This window comes from Grampus griseus, assembly GCF_964374135.1.
Source record: "Grampus griseus genome assembly, chromosome: 20".
Lineage (NCBI taxonomy): Eukaryota > Metazoa > Chordata > Mammalia > Artiodactyla > Delphinidae > Grampus > Grampus griseus.
The window spans coordinates 24,005,699-24,024,122 of record NC_139014.1 but is presented as its reverse complement, the minus strand read 5'-3'; the positions used below and the strand labels follow the sequence as shown (position 1 = coordinate 24,024,122).

The following is an 18,424-nucleotide window of genomic DNA, read 5'->3' as shown; positions in this document are numbered from 1 at the left end:
GCAGTCAGAGGGACTGGATGGGTTGTCAGAGGAAAGGGCAGGGGCAGGTGGTGGTGGGTGGGAAGGAAACGTAGAAAGCCTTCACCGGGGAGGTGGGATTTGAATTATGCCTTGAAAGAAGGATGGCAGCATGACAGGCAGAGATGGGGGTCTGCGAACATACTCCCTGGAGACCCCACCTGCAGAATAACTCCTCTCCTAGGACTCACGGGGTGCAGAGGAAGGTTTGTGGGGGAGCCTGAGAGCAGGAACCTCGAGGGCGCTCACGGGTTGGCTAGAGCTGATGCTGAAGGGAGGGGAGGCATGGACCCAGCGGGTCCTTAAAACCTTCCCCGGATGCAAGGCTCAGAGTCTGGTACTTCCCAGCCCCTCAGACGTGCTGGGAGCCACCCTGACTCTGAGAGCCTGGAGAAAGGAAACTCCTGCCCCTCTACTGGAAGGAGACGGCCCCTGCCCTTCTCACTTGTGGAAGTGGACGAGAAGGATGGTCTCTACCCCTGTCCTTGAGGCCCCTCCCTTTAAGGGGTCCCAGGCACTAGTGGATCTTAGAGACCTCGCCCCAAATCAGCCTCTGCACACCACCCGCCTGAGCAACACACCATCACTACCACTCACTCCCCGGGCCAGCAGAGCCCCCAACCTCCGCAGGGAAGGGATTCTGGGCAGCTGAGGCCAACCGGACACTTGATGTGCAGCCTCCCAGCCTAGGGGAGGGCTTTGGTTCGCCAAGTCAGGCTGAGTAGCATCAACTAAGCCCAGCGGGGATGGAAGAGGAGGGCAGGGGGATAACAGGAGGGGGAGGGGAAGGGAGAGCCTTCAGCCAGCACCCTGGCCTCGGTTTTTCCAGCTTTAATTGCAGCGTTAATCACCTTAACAAGCTGTTTACCAACCACCCAGCAGCCTGAGGCTGGGAGGCTTAGAAGCCAAAAAGTGCTTGGAGATGAGTTTCCTTGGCCCCAGGGAAGGGGGGTGGGAGGACGATGTTTATGGGGGCCCTGGTGGGGCTTGGGCCAGAGGGAACAGGTTGGGGGGATGGCAGAGAAGGCTGGAGCCAGGGAGTCAGGAAGGCCAGCCTCCAGCTCTTTTCAGGGGCCCAGTCCCCAGCCCCAGAAGTCAGTTCCTCAGGGAAGCCTTCTTGGACCTCCAGCCCGGGCCGCCAGCCCCTGGCTTTCTCCTTTGTCGCTCAGCCGTGCTGGTCACTGCTAGCCGAGTGATTCTTCCCAGGCCCCCAGTCCTAGCTCTGTGGAGGCAGAGCCTGTGTCTCACCTTTACTGTCTCGTCCCCCGCTTATAGCACTGGGCATGGACCACGTGGAGAATTTTTGTTCACCCTGGGGAGGGTTGCTGGGCTGCAGAGCAAGGGGCCTGGGGAAGTCTTTTATACCAAGGTCCCTGGGGGCAGAGCTGGGCAGGGTTTGAACTGGGACATCAAGCATGAGGGCAGGGGCTTTGGTGTGTCCACCCCATGCGCGTAGCGCTGACTGGAGAGCAAGATACTCAGTGGACATCAACTGCCCAGATGAGTAAGTGAAAAGAGCTCTTGGGACCCCTCACACAATCCCTCCCGCTCCCATCAGATGAGGGAGTGTGGGGCTGAGGGGGGAATGATAACTGCTGTTGGGGGTCAACCAAGACAAGGAGAGGAGCACCTGGCACCCCATCACCAATCTCTGCTTCTGAGCAACTGAAGGAACTAACGGTGACTGCACCCTCACGAGGCATCATCTCTTCCGGAAGTGGCCGCAGAGCGACTGTGTTACTTGCCCAAGGTCACACAGCAAAGGAGGGGCAGTGAATTTAGGAGACCTCCTGGCAGGGAAGAGAGTGTGGAATTGACCTGTTGAGCACCGAGGTGGGTTGTCTGAGAGAATGAGTGACTTAGGGACCCAGGGCAGCTGGGATAGACACCCTGGTAGGAGGCAAAGCTGGGGAGGGGACTGAGACGGGGCGGGGCCTCAAGGCCCCAATTCCTGGGTTGTCTCCTGGAGCAAATGGGGGCAGGACTGGCAATGTCTGCTGAGTAGGCAGGGACCAGAGACTCCGCACCTTGGAGGATTAGGTGGGGCGGGGGAGGGGGTATACTCTGGGCAGTTCATCTTGCACCTGGTAAATGGCAGTGGCAGAAGCAGCAGCAGCAGCATGTCCTTCCCTGCGCACTGAGGGCGTCTGGCCACATCATGCAACGCGTGTGGCATTGTCCCATGCCCACCCCTGGGGCCAGTCAGGCCTGCCCTGAGCTCAGGAATCACCAGTGGAGGAGGGGGGCATGACATGCCCTCAGCTAAGGGAGGGTCAGGGGGAAAGCTGAGGAAAGCAGGAGGCCAGAGGAAGCAGGAGGCTGGCTGGTAAGGAAGGGAAGTCTCCCAAGTGCAGTCTCAGATCCTCCCAAGATCTGAGCAGTGAAGATGCTAACGGAGCACACACCGTGCACCAAGCCCCAAGCCAGGTGCTCTTACAGGCACCGTCTCAACTGCCTGGCAAGGGCAGTGCCATTATTATCCCACTTCCCAGGTGAGTTAACTGCGGTTCAAGAGGTTCAGTGGTTTCCCCTACAGTCCTCCAGTCTAGCCTGAATCCCTGGCCTGCGGGCCTCTCACCGCCCCATGGCCTCTAAGACTGAAATGGAGAGGAAGCAGAGACGGGGCCAGGCTCAGCTTTCCCTCCTGTTCCCAGATCTGCCCTGTGCCCTTGGAGACACCAGGGTGTCATAAAGTAGGACACACGTGTGCAAACACCCAGGCACACGTATGAATACTTCTGAGCTCTAACCCTGACTTCGACGCTCATTCGCTGTGTGTCCTCAGGTAAGTCATTTGCCCTCTCTGAGGCTCACTTTCCTCATCTATAAAAGGGAGCTAATCATATGTATCTTTCAGGATTTCTGAGGAAATTAAATAACACATATAAAGGGCTTAACACAAAGCTTGGCCCAGTGATGGAGCTCAATAAACTATACTGTCGGTTCTAAATGAAACCAGCTTTTATGCAGTTAGGACACTCCTCAGTTGACCTTGCGAGTTCTAGGTGCCCTCAATGGGCCCAAAGTTGACCCTTCCTCCTAAGGAGGGGGAGTCTCATATAGAATTCCTCCCTCTACTGCGAAAGTCCTTTCTCGATTCCAGCCTAAGTCTGCCACATGCTTCAGATGTAATGGAAGGACAGCCACCCAGGACAGACCCATGTGCACCAGCAGAAGGGAAGAGGGCAGGGTTTAACACAGGCGCACCTTGTTTTATTGCACTTCACAGATATTGCCGTCTTTTTTTTTAACAAATTGAAGGTCGTGGCAACCCCGAGTTGAGCAAGTTTATCAGCACTATTTTTCCAAAAACATTATTTTTAAATTAAGGTACGTTTTTTTTTTAGACATAATGCTATTGCACACTTAATAGACTACAGTATAGTGTGAACAACTATAGTGCAGTGTAAACCTAACTCTTCTATGCACAGGGAAACCAAAAAAGTTGTGTGACTCGCTTCATTGCAACATTCATTTTGATTGTGGTGGACTAGAACTGAACCCGCGATATCTCCGAGGTACGCCTGTATCTTTCAGTTACTAGTCAGCTAAAGAGCTGCTTCTCCACATCTACATATTTGCAGTGGTTCGTTCATTTGTGTTTCCATTGTAACAGGAATATTTCCCCTCATTTATTGTAAGACTAGTGAACAGCATCCTATATCTATCTTGTATCCAGCCACTATACCGAAATTTTCTTACTTCTGGAAGATCTTTCCCCCCTAAGGTGTCTTGAGTCTTCTAGGTATACAATCAAATATCATTAAAAAGAAATCTTTTGTTTTTTCTCTGCTTTTGCTTTTTCTCTGATTTTTTGTCTAGCAGGAGGGATTCTGGGGTTATAGCAGAGGTAATCTTTCATGAATGAAGAAGTCGGGAACTTCACTTGCCTCTGCATTAACTCTGGTACGGGATGATCTCACCTCTTCAGGCACCTTCTCACCTGGGCTGCTCAGAGGGCTGTCCTGGAAGCACAGTCAGAAGTCCTCACCCTTCAGCCAGTGTCCTGCACAACATCCTCCCCTCTTCACAAAGCAGCTTCTGTCCAGCCCACCCCTCTCGCTGTGGGGTGTTTGGGGAAGACAGTCAGACTAGGGTTCTGCTCACAGGTGGAGACCAACAGAGGAACAGGGATATCTGCACAAGACATCTCAGGGACAGAGAAGGTTTTTCTCGCTTGGCAGTCAGAGATAATACTAACAACTAATCCTTGCTGAATCCTGACTGTGTTATAGTGCTTTTTGTTGTTTTAACTCATTTAGTTCTCACCACCCTAAGAAGCACATGCTATTAATTATTATCTTCATTTCCCACATGAGGAAGGTGAGGTACAGAGAGGTTAGGAAACGTCCCCAAATTATATAATGTTATAAACCGATGTTACCTCAATTAGAACAAAGAAATAGGGGAGGGGGAAGGAACTTGACCGTGGTCATAGAGTTGGACTTGAACAAAGGCCTCTGGCTTTCATTTTTTTCTTGTGTGCGTGTTCCTGGGGATGGCTATACTCTTCACCGTTATGTGGTAAGTTGGTGGGACAGAGGAGGATTTAGGCAGATGGGGGAACTGGGGCAAAGGAATAGGTCACCATATCCCCTGGCATACCTGGTGATCCGCTGGCATACCTGGTGTATTTCACAGTGCACCAAGAGTGCACTCTCCCTGTCTCCATGACCTTCTTCCTTTTTTTTTTTTAATAAATTTATTTATTTTTGTCTGCGTTGGGTCTTTGTCACTGCACACGGGCTTTTGCTCGTTGCCGTGAGCAGGGGCTATCTTCGTTGCAGTGTGTGCGCTTCTCATTGCGGTGTCTTGTCTGTGTTGCAGAGCACGGGCTCTAGGCACGCGGGCTTCAGTAGTTGTGGCGCATGGGCTTAGTTGCTCTGCAGCACGTGGGATCTTCCTGGACCAGGGCTCGAACCTGTGTCCCTCGCATTGGCAGGAAGATTTTTTTTTTTTTTGCGGTACGTGGGCCTCTCACTGTTGTGGCCTCTCCCGTTGCGGAGCACAGGCTCTGGACGCGCAGGCTCGGTGGCCATGGCTCAGGGGCCCAGCTGCTCCGTGGCATGTGGGACCGGGGCACGAACCCGTGTCCCCCGCATCAGCAGGCGGACTCTCAACCACTGTGCCACCAGGGAAGCCCCTCCATGACCTTCTGAGATATCATTCTGATCATTATCCCCACTGCACAGTGAGGAAATAAAGATCCTGAAAGGTAAAGGGACTTGCCCAAGGCCTCTCAGCTGTGCGTCTGCATTCCAGAGACTCCAGGAAGTTTCTCGGGACGAGGAGACACATTTTACTTTCCAAGGGGCTGGGGGAATAATTCTTATTGTTTGGATGGGGCTGCCAAGGGGCTGGGAGTGGGAGGGAGTTGAAGCCAGGGATGGTCCCAGGGCAGATTCAGGCTTTGGAGAAGGAGGTAAGAGGACCTGAGGACGTCACCAGGGGTGGAAGAACCCTGCATTGGTGGATCCAGCTGATCCCCCTGGGCTTGGGGAATGTGACAGGAGCCCAGCAGAGGCATGTCAGCAGCCTCCCACAGTCTGGCTTCCCCCAGAATCTGTTGGAGCAAAGAATTCCCGGTGGCTCCAGGGCTGGGAGGAAGAGTTTGCAGCAGGCCCCAGCTTGCAGGGGCAGAAAAAGCAGCTCCTGGGGCCAGCCTGAGAGGAGTGGTCTGGTGGTTCTGTGGCAGGCATGGTGGGAAGTGGGAGGGATGGGACCTGGGCAAGGATCCCAGGCCCCCACTCACACTTAGTCCTCTGCCCGCCCCACGCACTGAGGCCCTCCACCCCAAAGAGAGTGGGAGCATCAGGCTTGGGGAAGGGGTGGTCAGGCAGAGAAAGGAACCACCGAGGGGAGAGCCCCCCAGTTGGAGAGGGGAGGCCAGTGCCCTGCTCCCTGGCAACCTCCAGTCTGAGGAAGAAGCACTAGTCCTGATGGGTCAGGCAGACAGGACAGAAAAGGTGACCGCGGGCATAGGCTTCCAGGCCAAGGGGACTCCTGAGCAGAGAGGGGACGGAACGATGCCCTCCAGGGAGCCTCACGACTGGAGTGGGATCGTCTAGATGCCATGCTCCTGGCCTCATGATGTGGCCTGTATGTTATGCATCAGCTTGACGTGCGGAGAGGGAGAGAATGGGGGCTACAAGCCAGAGTGGAAGTCCTCGGGCTGGCCAAAGGACCCGACCCAAAATTCAACTGAACTCTGAAAGGGCATGGTTCTGATGAAGCTTGGAGGAATATATTCCACATACATTCCACAGAAAGTAGAACCGTCCCCTGGAAAGGAAGTGACCTCTCCATCTTGGGGCCAGAGACGCTGAAGGCCTGGCGCTGCGCAGAGTTGCATCAGAAACCTTGGTGTTTGGAGGAAGCTTGAAGGCAACTCCTTTCCCTTCCTGGGCTGGCAGGCACGTCTCCCAGGATGCCACTGGGGCTGAGTACCTTAGAGACATCAAACTGTGGGGACTGAAAAGAGCTGCAGAAGACATCCATTCTGGTGGGAGAAGCAAAGCCCTGTACTCCGGGAGCCTCCAGTCTGATGGGAGAGACAGGCTGTGCTTTACAATGGAAAGTGGTGGTGGATACACATCAACCCCTTACACACACACACACACACACACACACACAGGATTTAGGAAGTGAAATTATCTAAGCTTCAGAGAGGGTGTGTAACTTGCCCGAGGTTACACAGTAAGTAGGAACCAAAGCAGTGCTTTCCTCACCACCCTGTGACCCCTGAGATCCCTCCTCCTCGAGTTGCTGGCAGGGCAGGGGCGCAGAGGGTTCAGTGGAGCCCTCCGAGAGGACAGCCTCTGGGTTTCTGTGCCAGGGCTGGAATCTATGGCTACGTCTGGGAGCCCCAGGATGTGCCAGGAAGGGCTGGGACGGGAGCTCTTGCTGGAGCTCAGGAAAGGAAGCAGGCAGGGCTTCAGGGAACAAAGAAAATAAAGTTCTAATCAAATTATCAGGTTCTTGGCCATTCAGTCTCTCTCCCCAACTGCTTACCAGGGAAATATTCTCAGAAAATAGGAGATGGACAGCCAGGAAAAGGGGGTGGGAACGAGAAGGGAGCGGGAGGAGCTCACGCACAGGGAAGCCGGTCTGTGCGTTTCTGGGGATGTTTCAGTCTATTTTCGCATGTGTTTAAGTCCCTGGGCATTTCCTCTTGGTTCATCCCTTTGTGTTGTGCTTCACTCTGTGAATACATAACCTGGGAGTGTACCTCTCTGTATATGTCCATGGACAGCCATGGAAGGTTTCCTGTACACATGCTCACGTGTGTCTCACATGCAGCTCTGCCCACTCCACGTATGCTGGTGTGTGTGTGCGTGCACTTTGTTCTATGGCAATGTGTGTGCCCTTATGACGTCCCTGTGCCTGGGTCCTTGCATCTGCCCGTCTCTGTGCATTTGTCCGGGGCCTTTGTACTTTGAGGTTTGGGGTAGAAGAAACTTTAATTCCCCCCCTTTTAACCAATCCGAGCTGGCCAGGAAAGGGGGAAGGGGAGGCATGAGGAGGCAGCCACTTTTCTCTCTAACTTTTTTCATCTTGGAAGGGGAGAGACAGCCGTCGCCCAGGGACTCGCTGATAGGATTTCTCCCTGGCTGTCCCAGGTCCAACAGCAATGCTACTCAGAGAAGGGGTGGGAGAAAGGGCTGGAGAAGGGGGAATAGAGCTGAAGGGCCCCTCCTCTTCACTCCTCCTTGGCATGGGAGAAGCCAGGAAACGGATGGGAGAGAAGGGAGGATATGAAAGAGAAATACTTTAGGGTCAGTGAATTTTTCTTTTCCACCCTTATTGTTAAAACATTACTCATCTCTTGGAACAGGGGATCCCAGGTGAAGGGGGACCTTCAACCCTTGAAAACCAGGTACTTTGGGAACAGGGTTCAGAGGAGTTTTTGCAGAGGTCTGAAGCCCATCCCCACACACTGGTCCCAGCCTCCTACCTTCCACACCATTCCCCTCTAGGCACCATGCCCACCTCCACCTCCTCCCAGGCCCAATGAGCCCTGGCAAAGAAAGAGTCATCCCAGGTGCATTAGGGGTGGGACACACCTGCAACACCTTCCTTCTCTGAAGGAAGAGGCTTCAGTGGTCCCAAAGACAGAAAGCTGGGAGGAGATCTGCCACCACTACAATGGCAAGAGTTGAGGTTAGATGCCAGACAGAACTAGAAAGCTATTATCAGATCAGGGGAGGAGAGAGAGTGGGTGTATCATTACCTCCTTGGAAGCAAGAAGTCAGTGTATGTCTCCTCTGGCCCTTCCCCGCTCTACCCATATCCTTTATAAGTTCTGGGGAAGTCCTTGATCTCTAAGGCCTCATCTACACAGGCCTCAGCTACCCGGATAGCATTCCATTGACTCTGGATACAGTCCCAGAGGCAAGTTCAGGCATCCAAACTCAAGTGAGGCTTGGAGCTGAGTAATCAGCTGCTAGGGCTATGCAGACATTTTGTCCGGGGAACAGCCAGCTCCGCACCCCACCTTGCAGGGCAGATGTGTGGTGGGGGAGGGGCGGTCTGTCACTCGGTCTTCCCAGCCCCCTCCCACCACTGCAAGCTCCCTCTTCCCACCTGCAAGTAATTTGGCCAATGGGAGGGCAGTTCAGATGGCAGTGTGGAATCCCTCTAGATCTGTGTGTGCTTGGTGGGGAGGGGGCCGACTCCTTCCCCCCAGACCCAGTGTGCCCTTCTCCTCTTCACAGCAGCAAATTACTTGTAATTATCTCGCATCGAGAGCCTTCAGGAGCTGCTCCCAAAATTGCTTTAATTGAATTAATTGAATCTCATTTTGTTAGGGGAGAGATGGGGGACATGTCTTAAAATAGCACGTGGGGAGAGGGCAGGACAGCTCCCAGTCAGCTTTCCTGTGGCTGAGACCCGCGCAGGTGAGAGAGTGGGCTCCAGGCTCAGCTGCTTCTAGATCCCGGCACTTTTGCATTTAGGTCCTCGCCTGTGTCCTGCTCTCAAAGGTGATGACCCGGGATGTGTGGCGTTCTCTAGTCTCCAGCCCCTTTTCTCCTCCTTGCCCTGAGGAGGCAGGTGGGCTGGAGGCAGGAGGTGAATGGAGGCCGTGGCAGTATGAATTCAGCATCGCTGTGACCTCTCCTCTTCGATAATCATACAGCAGCTATGAACACCACTTATTAAGTGCTTACTAAGCTCCAGGTACCATGTCAAGCATGTTACAAGCACCATCTCATTTCATCATCACAACCGCACTGGGAAGCAGGTCCTATTAGTGTTCCCATCTTAGGGGGGAGAGAAAGGAGGCGGAGAGAGAGGTTAAGCAACTTTCCAAAAGTCACACAGCAGAGCAGGACTCTTTGGAGGCCAAAACCCCAGTTCTAAACCATTCAGTAGTGTCCCCCCTGCCTTACTGACCCAATTTTCCCAGAGGGGTGTCCTCACAGGAAGAAACCACAGCCTCCCTTTCTGCAGCTCCAGTGGTTTGTGGGAAGGGAATGGGGTACCTCTTCCACTGGGGTTCATTTCCATCAGCAGTCAGGAGCCCAGGGAAACTGGACCAGCTCCCAAATGGACAAGGGTTCCTGTTTCCACTGAAAAGGGAGGATGGATGGGTGTAGGGAAGAGGGGGCACCGTCAGCTCAGCTGGCCGCTGGCTGGAAGAGTAATTACACTCCTGCTACTTAAGTTTACAATCTGGGCTGTCGTTTTAACGATGCGACTCTTGTCGGGCTGTCCAATTCATCTCGCCTTTGGAGGTTTTCCGAGATGGAGCGGTAGATCTTATCTCAGGTCTGTGGAAAGAAGAGCGTGCAACCTGCCGTGGGAGGGAACAGCTGCCTTGAGGACCTGTGGCCTTCAGAGAAGACCCAGAGGGGGAATCTGGGGCTGGGGCTACCGAGAGAGCCGGTGGAGATGGGGTGGGTGGCGAGGGGCAGGAGAAGGCATCGGTGGGGAGGAAGAGGAAGGCGTTTCTCTTCCTGGCATCCTCATTCCTCACTGCTCCTAGAGCTTGTCTTTGACCCACCCTGTGCCATTTGCCACCCCCAGGAGACCCCTCCATGTATATTTTGGGGAATGGGGGTGGCCTAGGAGGGGCTGATTGCAGCCCTTTTGAGGTGGGGGGCTCCCACTGACTCTCATAACCCCTCTCCCCTACATAAGACTCCAATTTGGGCTTCTCTGTGGCCAGCCTGGGTTGGTAGAAGTGCCCGGGTGGGCTTTCCAGTTTGCTTGGGGACAGGTTTAGGTAGTAAGAGGGAAGCTTGACTTGGGAGCTTCTAGTCTGGAACTGGAGGCCCCTCCCCCAAGGCCTCGGGCCAGGCTGGGCTGGATTCCCCGAATTATTTGCAGCCCCTGTCCTCAATCCCCCTGCTGCTGGGTGCCAGGTGCGCGCATGCGTGCGTGTGCGTGTGCGTGTGCGTGTGTTGACTATGCCCTCACTGCCCTCTGCACTTCCCTTAGCCTGCCACTTCACACAACTGGCTCGTCATTGTCTGGCCTCTGTTAGCCCACAGGGTCTGCCTAGGTCACCTTGATATCCCCAGGATCTAACACAGAGCAGCGGCTCTACAAATGTTCGTTGGATGGAGAAGTCCAGTTCCTTCTGGGGTTCTCCTTCTCCTCTCCTTCCTGCTCCCCCTTCCACTAGGTGAATTGGGGCCTTTCCACCCCAAGGAGCTCACTTCTCCCAGGGGAGGACTGGACTGGGTCAGTAGGTGTGGCCTCCCCCAAGGTGAGCAGGGGCTCTCCCTGGGCTGAAGGTGGGCACAGGGGGCTGTGAGGCGCCTGGCTCCCTCCAGAACTGGGCCAGGAGAGAATTTGCTGTGAGGATCACTCAGACTTTGATCATTCCCTGTATTAGCATCTTCTGGTTTCACACTGGAGTGTCTGAAAATATGGATATTACTAGAACATTCCAGAGCTAGAACCGGATAGCCAGTTAGTGGTAGAGGAGGATCCAGTGCCTCTGGTTCAGTGCTGGAAGGGTCAGATGGGAGAGAAGAGAAAGCTGAGCAGAAGTCATGAGACGAACATACGTCACAGCCAAGGCCCAGGTTTCTGTACAGACTTTACTCTCTGGATGCTTATATATGGGGGCTGGTAAGAGCCTGGGGGCTGCTAGTCAGACTGGTTAGAAATACGAGCAGTTCTATTCGACAGAGACAGCTGTGAGGAGCTAAACTGCTGGGCTCACCCCACCTATTTGGGGGCATCTCTACCTACACTTGTCCCCATTCTCCCCAAAGCGTTACCCTGCTGGCTTCCAGAGAGTGTGTGCATGTGGGTTTGTTTAGGTATTAGGAATAGGAATCAGACTCTTAATAATAAATACTCATTGAACTGGATGGGTAATTGGGTCCATTATCTACTCATAGTGGGTAGACATGGGGAAAAGGGGCTTTTTTAGGAAAAGCGTAAAAATTACCCATAGGTGGACAAAACTCTACTCCATCCCATCTACATCATAGGATGGTGAGTAGGTGTATCAGTTATGGGGGGAAAATCAGGAAAAATCAGTGGGTGGGTCTCGATGGTGGTCAGCTTGGAGACTCTGGGTGTCCACTTCACTCCTGCTTTTACGCACCCGTGGGTTGGGCAGGGTCCAAGGCACACAAAGAGAAAAAACACTCAGTGTTTGTTGCTGGTTGAACCCCAGGCTGTGGCGGGACTGCAGTCCTTTCAAGGAGGAGTGGCAAGACTAGGGGTCCTGGGAAGTCTGAACTCCAGCCAATGAGTCTCTCTCCAGAGCCTCTGACCAGCTGGAGGGAAGGTGTCCAGTCCTTGGTGGTGGTGGGGGGGCAATGGCCAAGGCTGTCTGGGTTATGAGGCAAGGAGGAAAGGACGCCACCCCATCCTTTTTCTCCTCTACCTCCTCCTCCTCCTGAGAAAACCCATCTGGGTCTGGCTTCCTCCTGGCCCAGGAGGGGTGCAGGTGGGCTGGGTCCTGCCTGGGCGCTAGGGGAGGGCTGGGAGCCTGACCTGCACTTCCCCAGATCCACATCATCTGAGGTGGAGCCAGGACGTCAGGGGAGTGATGCTGATACCAGGCTCCAAAGTTGTTGCCATAGCCACTGGTGGGCAGGGCCCCTGCCTTGGGTAGATCCCAGGGGGATGGAAGGGGTGGGGAACAGGGAGACAGGGAGGGGGACCTCCCAGGGAAGTCCCCTTCCTGTCCCCCAGAGTTCTGCTTCAGGAGCTTCTTGTACTTGGAGCGTTTGTTCTGAAACCAGATCTTTACCTATGGGGAGAAAAGGGGAAAGAATGGAAGGTCAGGAGGAGTGTGCCTGTGGAAGGGAGTGACGAAGGGAAAGGGACCCAGCGGGAGGGAGCCGTCCTGGGAGAAGAGCAGAAGTTGGGAACATTCGCTCCAGCCCTCCATAAGCCCCTGAAGGCCCTGAGTTCCTGCATCTGAGTTAGAATACAGTTCTCCCAGTCTGGGTACCCTCCTCTACCCCCTGAATCACCGCCCTACCTCCCCCGCACCCCCGCACACACCTTTTAACACATTCCCCCAATTTACTGGGGGCCAGCTAGAACTGTGAAAACAGGGCTTGGGGACTCATCAGTCGTTCACACCTGAGGGTGAGTTCCCAGAGAACACACTCGGGGAGGGTTAGCATGCAGGAAGGATGGGACTGGCCCCACCTGTGTCTGGGTGAGGCCAAGCTGCGCGGCCAGCTGGGCCCTCTCGGGCAGAGCCAGGTACTGCGTGTGCTGGAAACGCTGGTTCAGGTGCTGCAGCTGCAGACTCGAATAGATGGTCCTCGGCTTCCGGAGCTTCTTGGTCGAGGCCTGCGGGCGCCGCTCCGAGGGCTCCGGGGACAGCGGCGGCTTCTCCGGGTCTGGGGGGCGGCCCGAGACGATGTGTGCACGCATAGAGGGGCTGACGCGCCGTCTCACGGCTCATCTGCATCTCGTTTGCATTCCGGCCACGGGTTAGCAAAAACTCGGGCTTGGGGCTCGGCCCTTCTCTACCTTCCGCTCCACCCTCCTTTCAAACCCCACACATCCACTGTGTGCCACGTGGGACTAGTCGCAGTTCTTGCCCTCAGGGAGCTCCCACTCTTAACGCTCCTGTGACCCTAAGGGGGACAGCGTCACTGGCCGGAGCGAGGGTCGGGGCGGCGCCCAGCGGCGGGATGACAGAGTTCAGCCGCGTGCGGTGACGCCAGCTTGGGGCGGGGCGGGGAAGAAGGGCTGGGTCGAGGGCTGGGCTGAGGCCAGGAGAGCACGGGGGAAGGGCGTTCCGGACGGGGGGGGGGGACTCAAAAGCATTGTTCGGAGACCCGAGACAGTGTCTGCGTGGCAGCCTCCCGGCTGCCGGAAGAGGGGTGGTCAGAGGGGCCCGGCAGAGTGGGCCTTGAACGCCAGGATGAGCACCCTTCCCAGCTTCAGAGTATGGAAAGTGCCCCAGGGTTTGCCATCACCTCCCCTATTGTAAGGGCCTCCCTCTCCGGAGGCACAGCCTCCAGAAAAGTGACCATCTCTTCCATCCGCCAAGGCTGGCTGGCTAGAGTAGTGGCTTTCGGGGGCCCTAGAAGCCCGGTGGTGCAAGGCAGCCCCCTCCTCCGCCCGGCCGCACCCACGGAGGGGTTCCCGGCCAGCACGGAAGGTGACCGGGGTTCGGAGAGAGCGCAGCGCCGGCAGCGCAGGCCCTCTGGGTCGCTGCTGGATCGCGCTTGCGGTGCCGCCGCGGGAGATCTGGTCACCTCCTGCCTCCCGGCCCAGCCTCTCGAGGAATCTCGGTCTGGGAACAGCTCGGCCCCGGGATGGGGGTGGGCGAGGGGTTCCCCTCTTCCGATCCGGGAGGCCCCAACTACGCCACTCTACGGGGACATTGGGACCATTCGTGTAGAGAGCAGGGTTGGGGAGGACGGAGCGGCCGAAATGCCCGCGGGCTTAGGGTTCGTTGCATTCCTCGCAGGGCTGCCGGCCGACCTCAGTCGACAGAGCCCTGCGCCCGGGTGCCCAGACGCAGCGGGGGTCCGACCGCGTCCCCCACCCCCTTCCTCCGGTCGGGCTCACCCCGCACTTCAGGTTCCACGCCCTCGACCGGCCGCGGTGACCCTGTGCCTTCACCTCCCCCGCATCCCTCGCCCTTGGCCTCAGGCGCTGCGGGCTTCTCAGATCCACCCCCCTCGACCCCCGCCTCAGCCAATTCCCAGAAAAACCGTTGGGTTTCCGCTCCCGCCCGCGCCTGTCGGGCCTCCCCTGCTTAGACCCGGCTGCTCGCCGCCCCGGCGACCACTCGTGCCTCTCCGGCTGCGTGAAACAATTCGGACCGTGAGGCAGAGCTAGCGGGGAGCCTAACCCAGCTGCTAAGCTCTCAAAGCCCTCCGCGCCCTAACTCTGCCAGCAGACACCCCCCCACCCTTCCCAGTTCCTTTCCCGACAGCTGCTTTCTCCACAGCAGTTGCAGAAGTCACGACTGGATCTGCCCAGGTCTTGATTCAGGAGCCCAAGGGCCTCCCTTGAACCATAGCGGCACCTGCCTGCTCATCGGGGTGGTGGCACGCAGCTCACTTGGAGCCAAACCTCTCCCTGAGGCTGGGGTGGACAAGAGTGGCGGCAAAAGGAAGACCCCCCAAGCCCTCTCTCACACCCCAATCATTTAATCTAGAGTGAGCCCGACGCCCCAGTTTCAGTAGGTAAATGCTATAATCTAATCTCAGGACACGTGTGGTTTTCGTTGGATCCGGGGAAACTTTGTAAAGGAAAGGAACCCTCCACTCTCTCGTCCTTAAACCAAGAAAAGGGAAGGCAAGAGTGTAGAAGACAGGATTGAAAATACCAACCCCAATTCCAAGAATTCTCTTAAGGACAAAGTTATCTTATTCCCACCCCACTAAACAGACACACACGCACACACAAATGTACCACATCAGCATATACTGAAGAGAAGAGGCCAAGGGATTCGTTTTTTAGAAACTAGATCATTTGTAGAAACACCCCCCCCAACTGCTCCTCTTCCGACCACAGACCCAGAAGCGGGAAAGAGGCAGCCCCAGTTCTAGCACAGAAGGCAGTTAACTTTGGGGGGCTTTGAGGAAGTTCCCTAAAATCCTCTTTTGTGGCTTCATGCAGTGAAAGCCAATTTGCAAGGGCCAAGCCTGGAAAACAGTCTGTGTCCTTGACCCGTGCACACCCTTTCTCTGGGCCTCAGTTTGCCCATCTCTACATTCAGAAGCTCCTGAATCTCTAGGGTCGCTTCTGGCTCTGATGTTTAGGAGCTCATGTGTCTCAGCAGAGCAACGAGGGAAGGGAGGGAGACATCTTGGTCCTGGCTGAGTCCCTAAGTCACCCAGTGCATGTGCATCCTTAGAGGAAACTGTGCCAAGGACAATGGTGGGGGTAATTAGGTGGGGACAGGGAGTGCAGGGGAACTGAGCTCTAAACCCAAGCCACTACAGATGGATGTATGTACTGTGTTGCATGGGTACAGCCTGTGCAAGGCCCAGGACCAGGAAGACAGGCCAGCTCCCTGGCTTCTTTGAGGCCTTCCAGTGAGCACTTTCTTAGGAGCTCAAAGGTGCTCCAGGCAATGTAACTGGGGCCTGACCTACCCCAAAGGCAAGGGGTGGAGATAACAGGAATGGCCAGTTCCTTTGGCTGGAAGGCTGAGATCTACTAGGAGAGGCTGCCTGACCCACCTGTGGCTACATTCTTAGAACAATGGGTAGTAGGATTTAGCCCCGGATTCTACCAGGTCAGCTTTTGGTCTCGGTCTGGCACATTCGGGTGCCAGCTGGGGAGAGGGGGAGGGGCCCCGAATAAACCCCCACTTCTACTGCCCTCCAGCTGGGACCTGATTTCTACTTATCAGGCTGTGGCTTGCTTTCTGAGACAAGAACGCGGAGAGGGGTGACATGGAGGAGAGAAGGAGTGCATGATGGAGAGAATCCTAGGGAAGGGGCTAGGCACCTACACCCACATCTGGATTGTTTCAGTTTTCCGTTATAAGTAGGTACACAACCCCGCTGCTCCAAGGGGGTGGGGTAGGGAGCCCTGCCACCCGCCTTCACATAACTGCAAATCGAAACCAGGTCGGTCTTGAAAGGAGACCTAGATCAACTCGCCCCCGCCCCTCCCCCCTGTCTCCCGCCCCATCCCTTCGCCCTCCCCCCAACCCCAGATCCCGTGGAATCTGAGTAAGGTCTGAATCCCGCCAGCTGCGCCCAACCAGGCGAGGGCGAAGTTCAGGGGCTCACTGGAGCAGGACCCCGGAGGTGGGAAGAGCCGCTGCGGCCGGCCGTACTTACCTGGCTCCCACTCTTGATGAGACTGCTGAGACGGCGCCGTGGGTAGCTGGCAGGGCAGGTAGGAGTCTCCGGGGGTCGCCGGCCCAGTGTAGGGATAGGGCAGGACGTGGCCATACGGCCCAGAATAGGGCAAATCGGAGGCGGCTGCGGTTGCGGGGGACAGGCCAAGCTGGTAGGCAGCCACTACCGATGGGACGGGGGCGATGTCCGGGAAGACGGCTTTGGAGGCGTCCGGGCCAGGGAGCGGGCAGGGCAAAGAGGTCATTGCGGCCGGGGCCGGGGCCGGGGCCGAAGGGCCTAGGCCATGGCCCCGCACGGAGTCCGCTCCCTCCGCCAACTCTCTCTTTTCGGAGCCTCGGGCGTTGGAGCCCCCAATCAGCCTCCCCCACACTTATCCCGGGGAAAGTGTCTCTCTGCGCCTCATCCAGCGGAGAGCGCGCGCCTGGGAAAGGGGTTCCGGGGGGTGCCCCCCATGGCTTTTCCCCTCCCCCCTAAATCCATGCCCCCCGCCCCCCCCCCCCCGCTCGCTCTTGGCTTCGGTTCCCGGGACCCGACGGGGTCCCCGCCCACTTAAACGCCGCGGATTGGCTACCACGCGCGGTGACCTCATGGAGGGCTGCAGCCGGGGCCCGCCCCTCCGGGGCAGCCCTGGGTAGGGAAATTCAGAACCGGGAGATGGGAGCAGAGCGGTGCGCACGGCCCAGGCCCAGCCATCTCGGGATCAGCTCCGAGAGGGATGCCGGGGTTGCAAGGCGATTGGGGCAGTCCGATCATAACCGCAGAAACGCAAGGAAGTTGACAGGGCCGCGAAGCCTTGGCGGAGGCGCTGCGGCTGCGGGGGCGCAAGGAACCTGCGGGCGCGCTCTCCGACTCTGGGGGATCTGCGCGGCGGTTGTGATCCCGCCGCCACGGACCTGCAGAGGAGTCGAGAGCAGCAAGCCAGCCCCGCAGCTTATTCAGCGCGTCGGAATGCGTCGCTGCCGAGCGCCGGCAGTTTGTTGGTAAACAGACGCCGGGTCGGAGGCGGTACCGCCCGGCGCCCAGCCGGCCTGCACGCGCGCGGCGCGCACACCCCCGCAGGGCGCCCTTGGCCTGGCACGCCGCGACCGCCGCGATTGAGCCTCACCGCCCCTGTCGCTTCCGCTTCCGGCAGGGGCCAGGGTTTGGTTGCGACACCGCAGCTCCGCAGGCCCCCGAGGCCGAAGGAGGGGTCCGCCGTCTGAGCTTCTGCCAGTGCGGCGCCCCGCCTTTCCTGGCGCCGCTTGAGGCTGAAGCCTCGCACGAAGCCGGACAAAATCCGAAAGCGGGAGGCAAGTCCAGTTTGATGGCTCCTCGGAGGGCGTAGGAAATACGGCCAGCCGGGCTCCGTGGCCAAACCTTCCCATCTGTGTACAGGGCTTTCCTCTAAGATCTTGGTGGGTGGGTGTCTCTGTGGCCACAGATACACAACCACACAGAGACGCCATTCAAATACAACATACACTAGCGTTTACCAGCACACAGGTGTCTACAACGATGTTCACGTTAGCATCCCTCCATGAACAGAGGTTCATGTGTGGATCTGCAGATGCAGAGCACAGACTGTGATGTGTACACACCTACGCACCCAAAGATGAATAGCAACACCCCTGAATAAAAGCACTGTGGTTGTCTTACACAGACCCGCAACAGACCCAAACTGTTGGTGCGCACTCTAAAATACAGAAACCCAACCATATAAACATGTATGTACTTGTATGCATCTAAGGAGACACCAGTCCACACACATTTAGGCTGTTCCATGTTAGCGGACAGTTACCCCGCCCAGAAACCTGTCAGTCCTCACAGATTCCCCAACAGACTCATATACAAACCCTCTGTCACTTGAATGTGCAGATAATTCATGTTTGTACACACATGTGCTCTCGTTATCAGGGTGCAGCGTGAAGGCAGCAGTCTTAGAATTGGGGAGTAGGAGAGGACAACAGAGAAAGAGGGAAGCTTAGAAGAGTAAGAGAAGGCACTGGGGGGTGGGGGTAGCCACGAGAGACAGAGATTTGAAAGGGTGTGCAGTCAAGTGTCCTGAGGGAAGGAAGAGCAAGTCGGCATCAAATTGGATGCCCTGCTGGAAGGTATAGAGATGAATTTTTCCAAGAAACCACTCCCCTGGCACCTGACTCTGAGTTCTC

The 18,424-nt window shown here is 56.4% G+C and overlaps 1 protein-coding gene across 1 annotated transcript; it reads right to left on the bottom strand.

The window, feature by feature from the left end:
• Window positions 1-11,695: 11,695 nt before the first annotated feature.
• Window positions 11,696-16,521, bottom strand: DLX4 (distal-less homeobox 4; the record flags this gene model as incomplete). The annotated part of the gene is made up of 4 exons (XM_082678738.1): window positions 11,696-11,777; window positions 11,997-12,235; window positions 12,643-12,839; window positions 16,257-16,521. 4 exons carry the CDS (start codon window positions 16,519-16,521, stop codon window positions 11,696-11,698), a joined length of 783 nt encoding a protein of 260 aa, XP_082534864.1.
• Window positions 16,522-18,424: the final 1,903 nt, after the last annotated feature.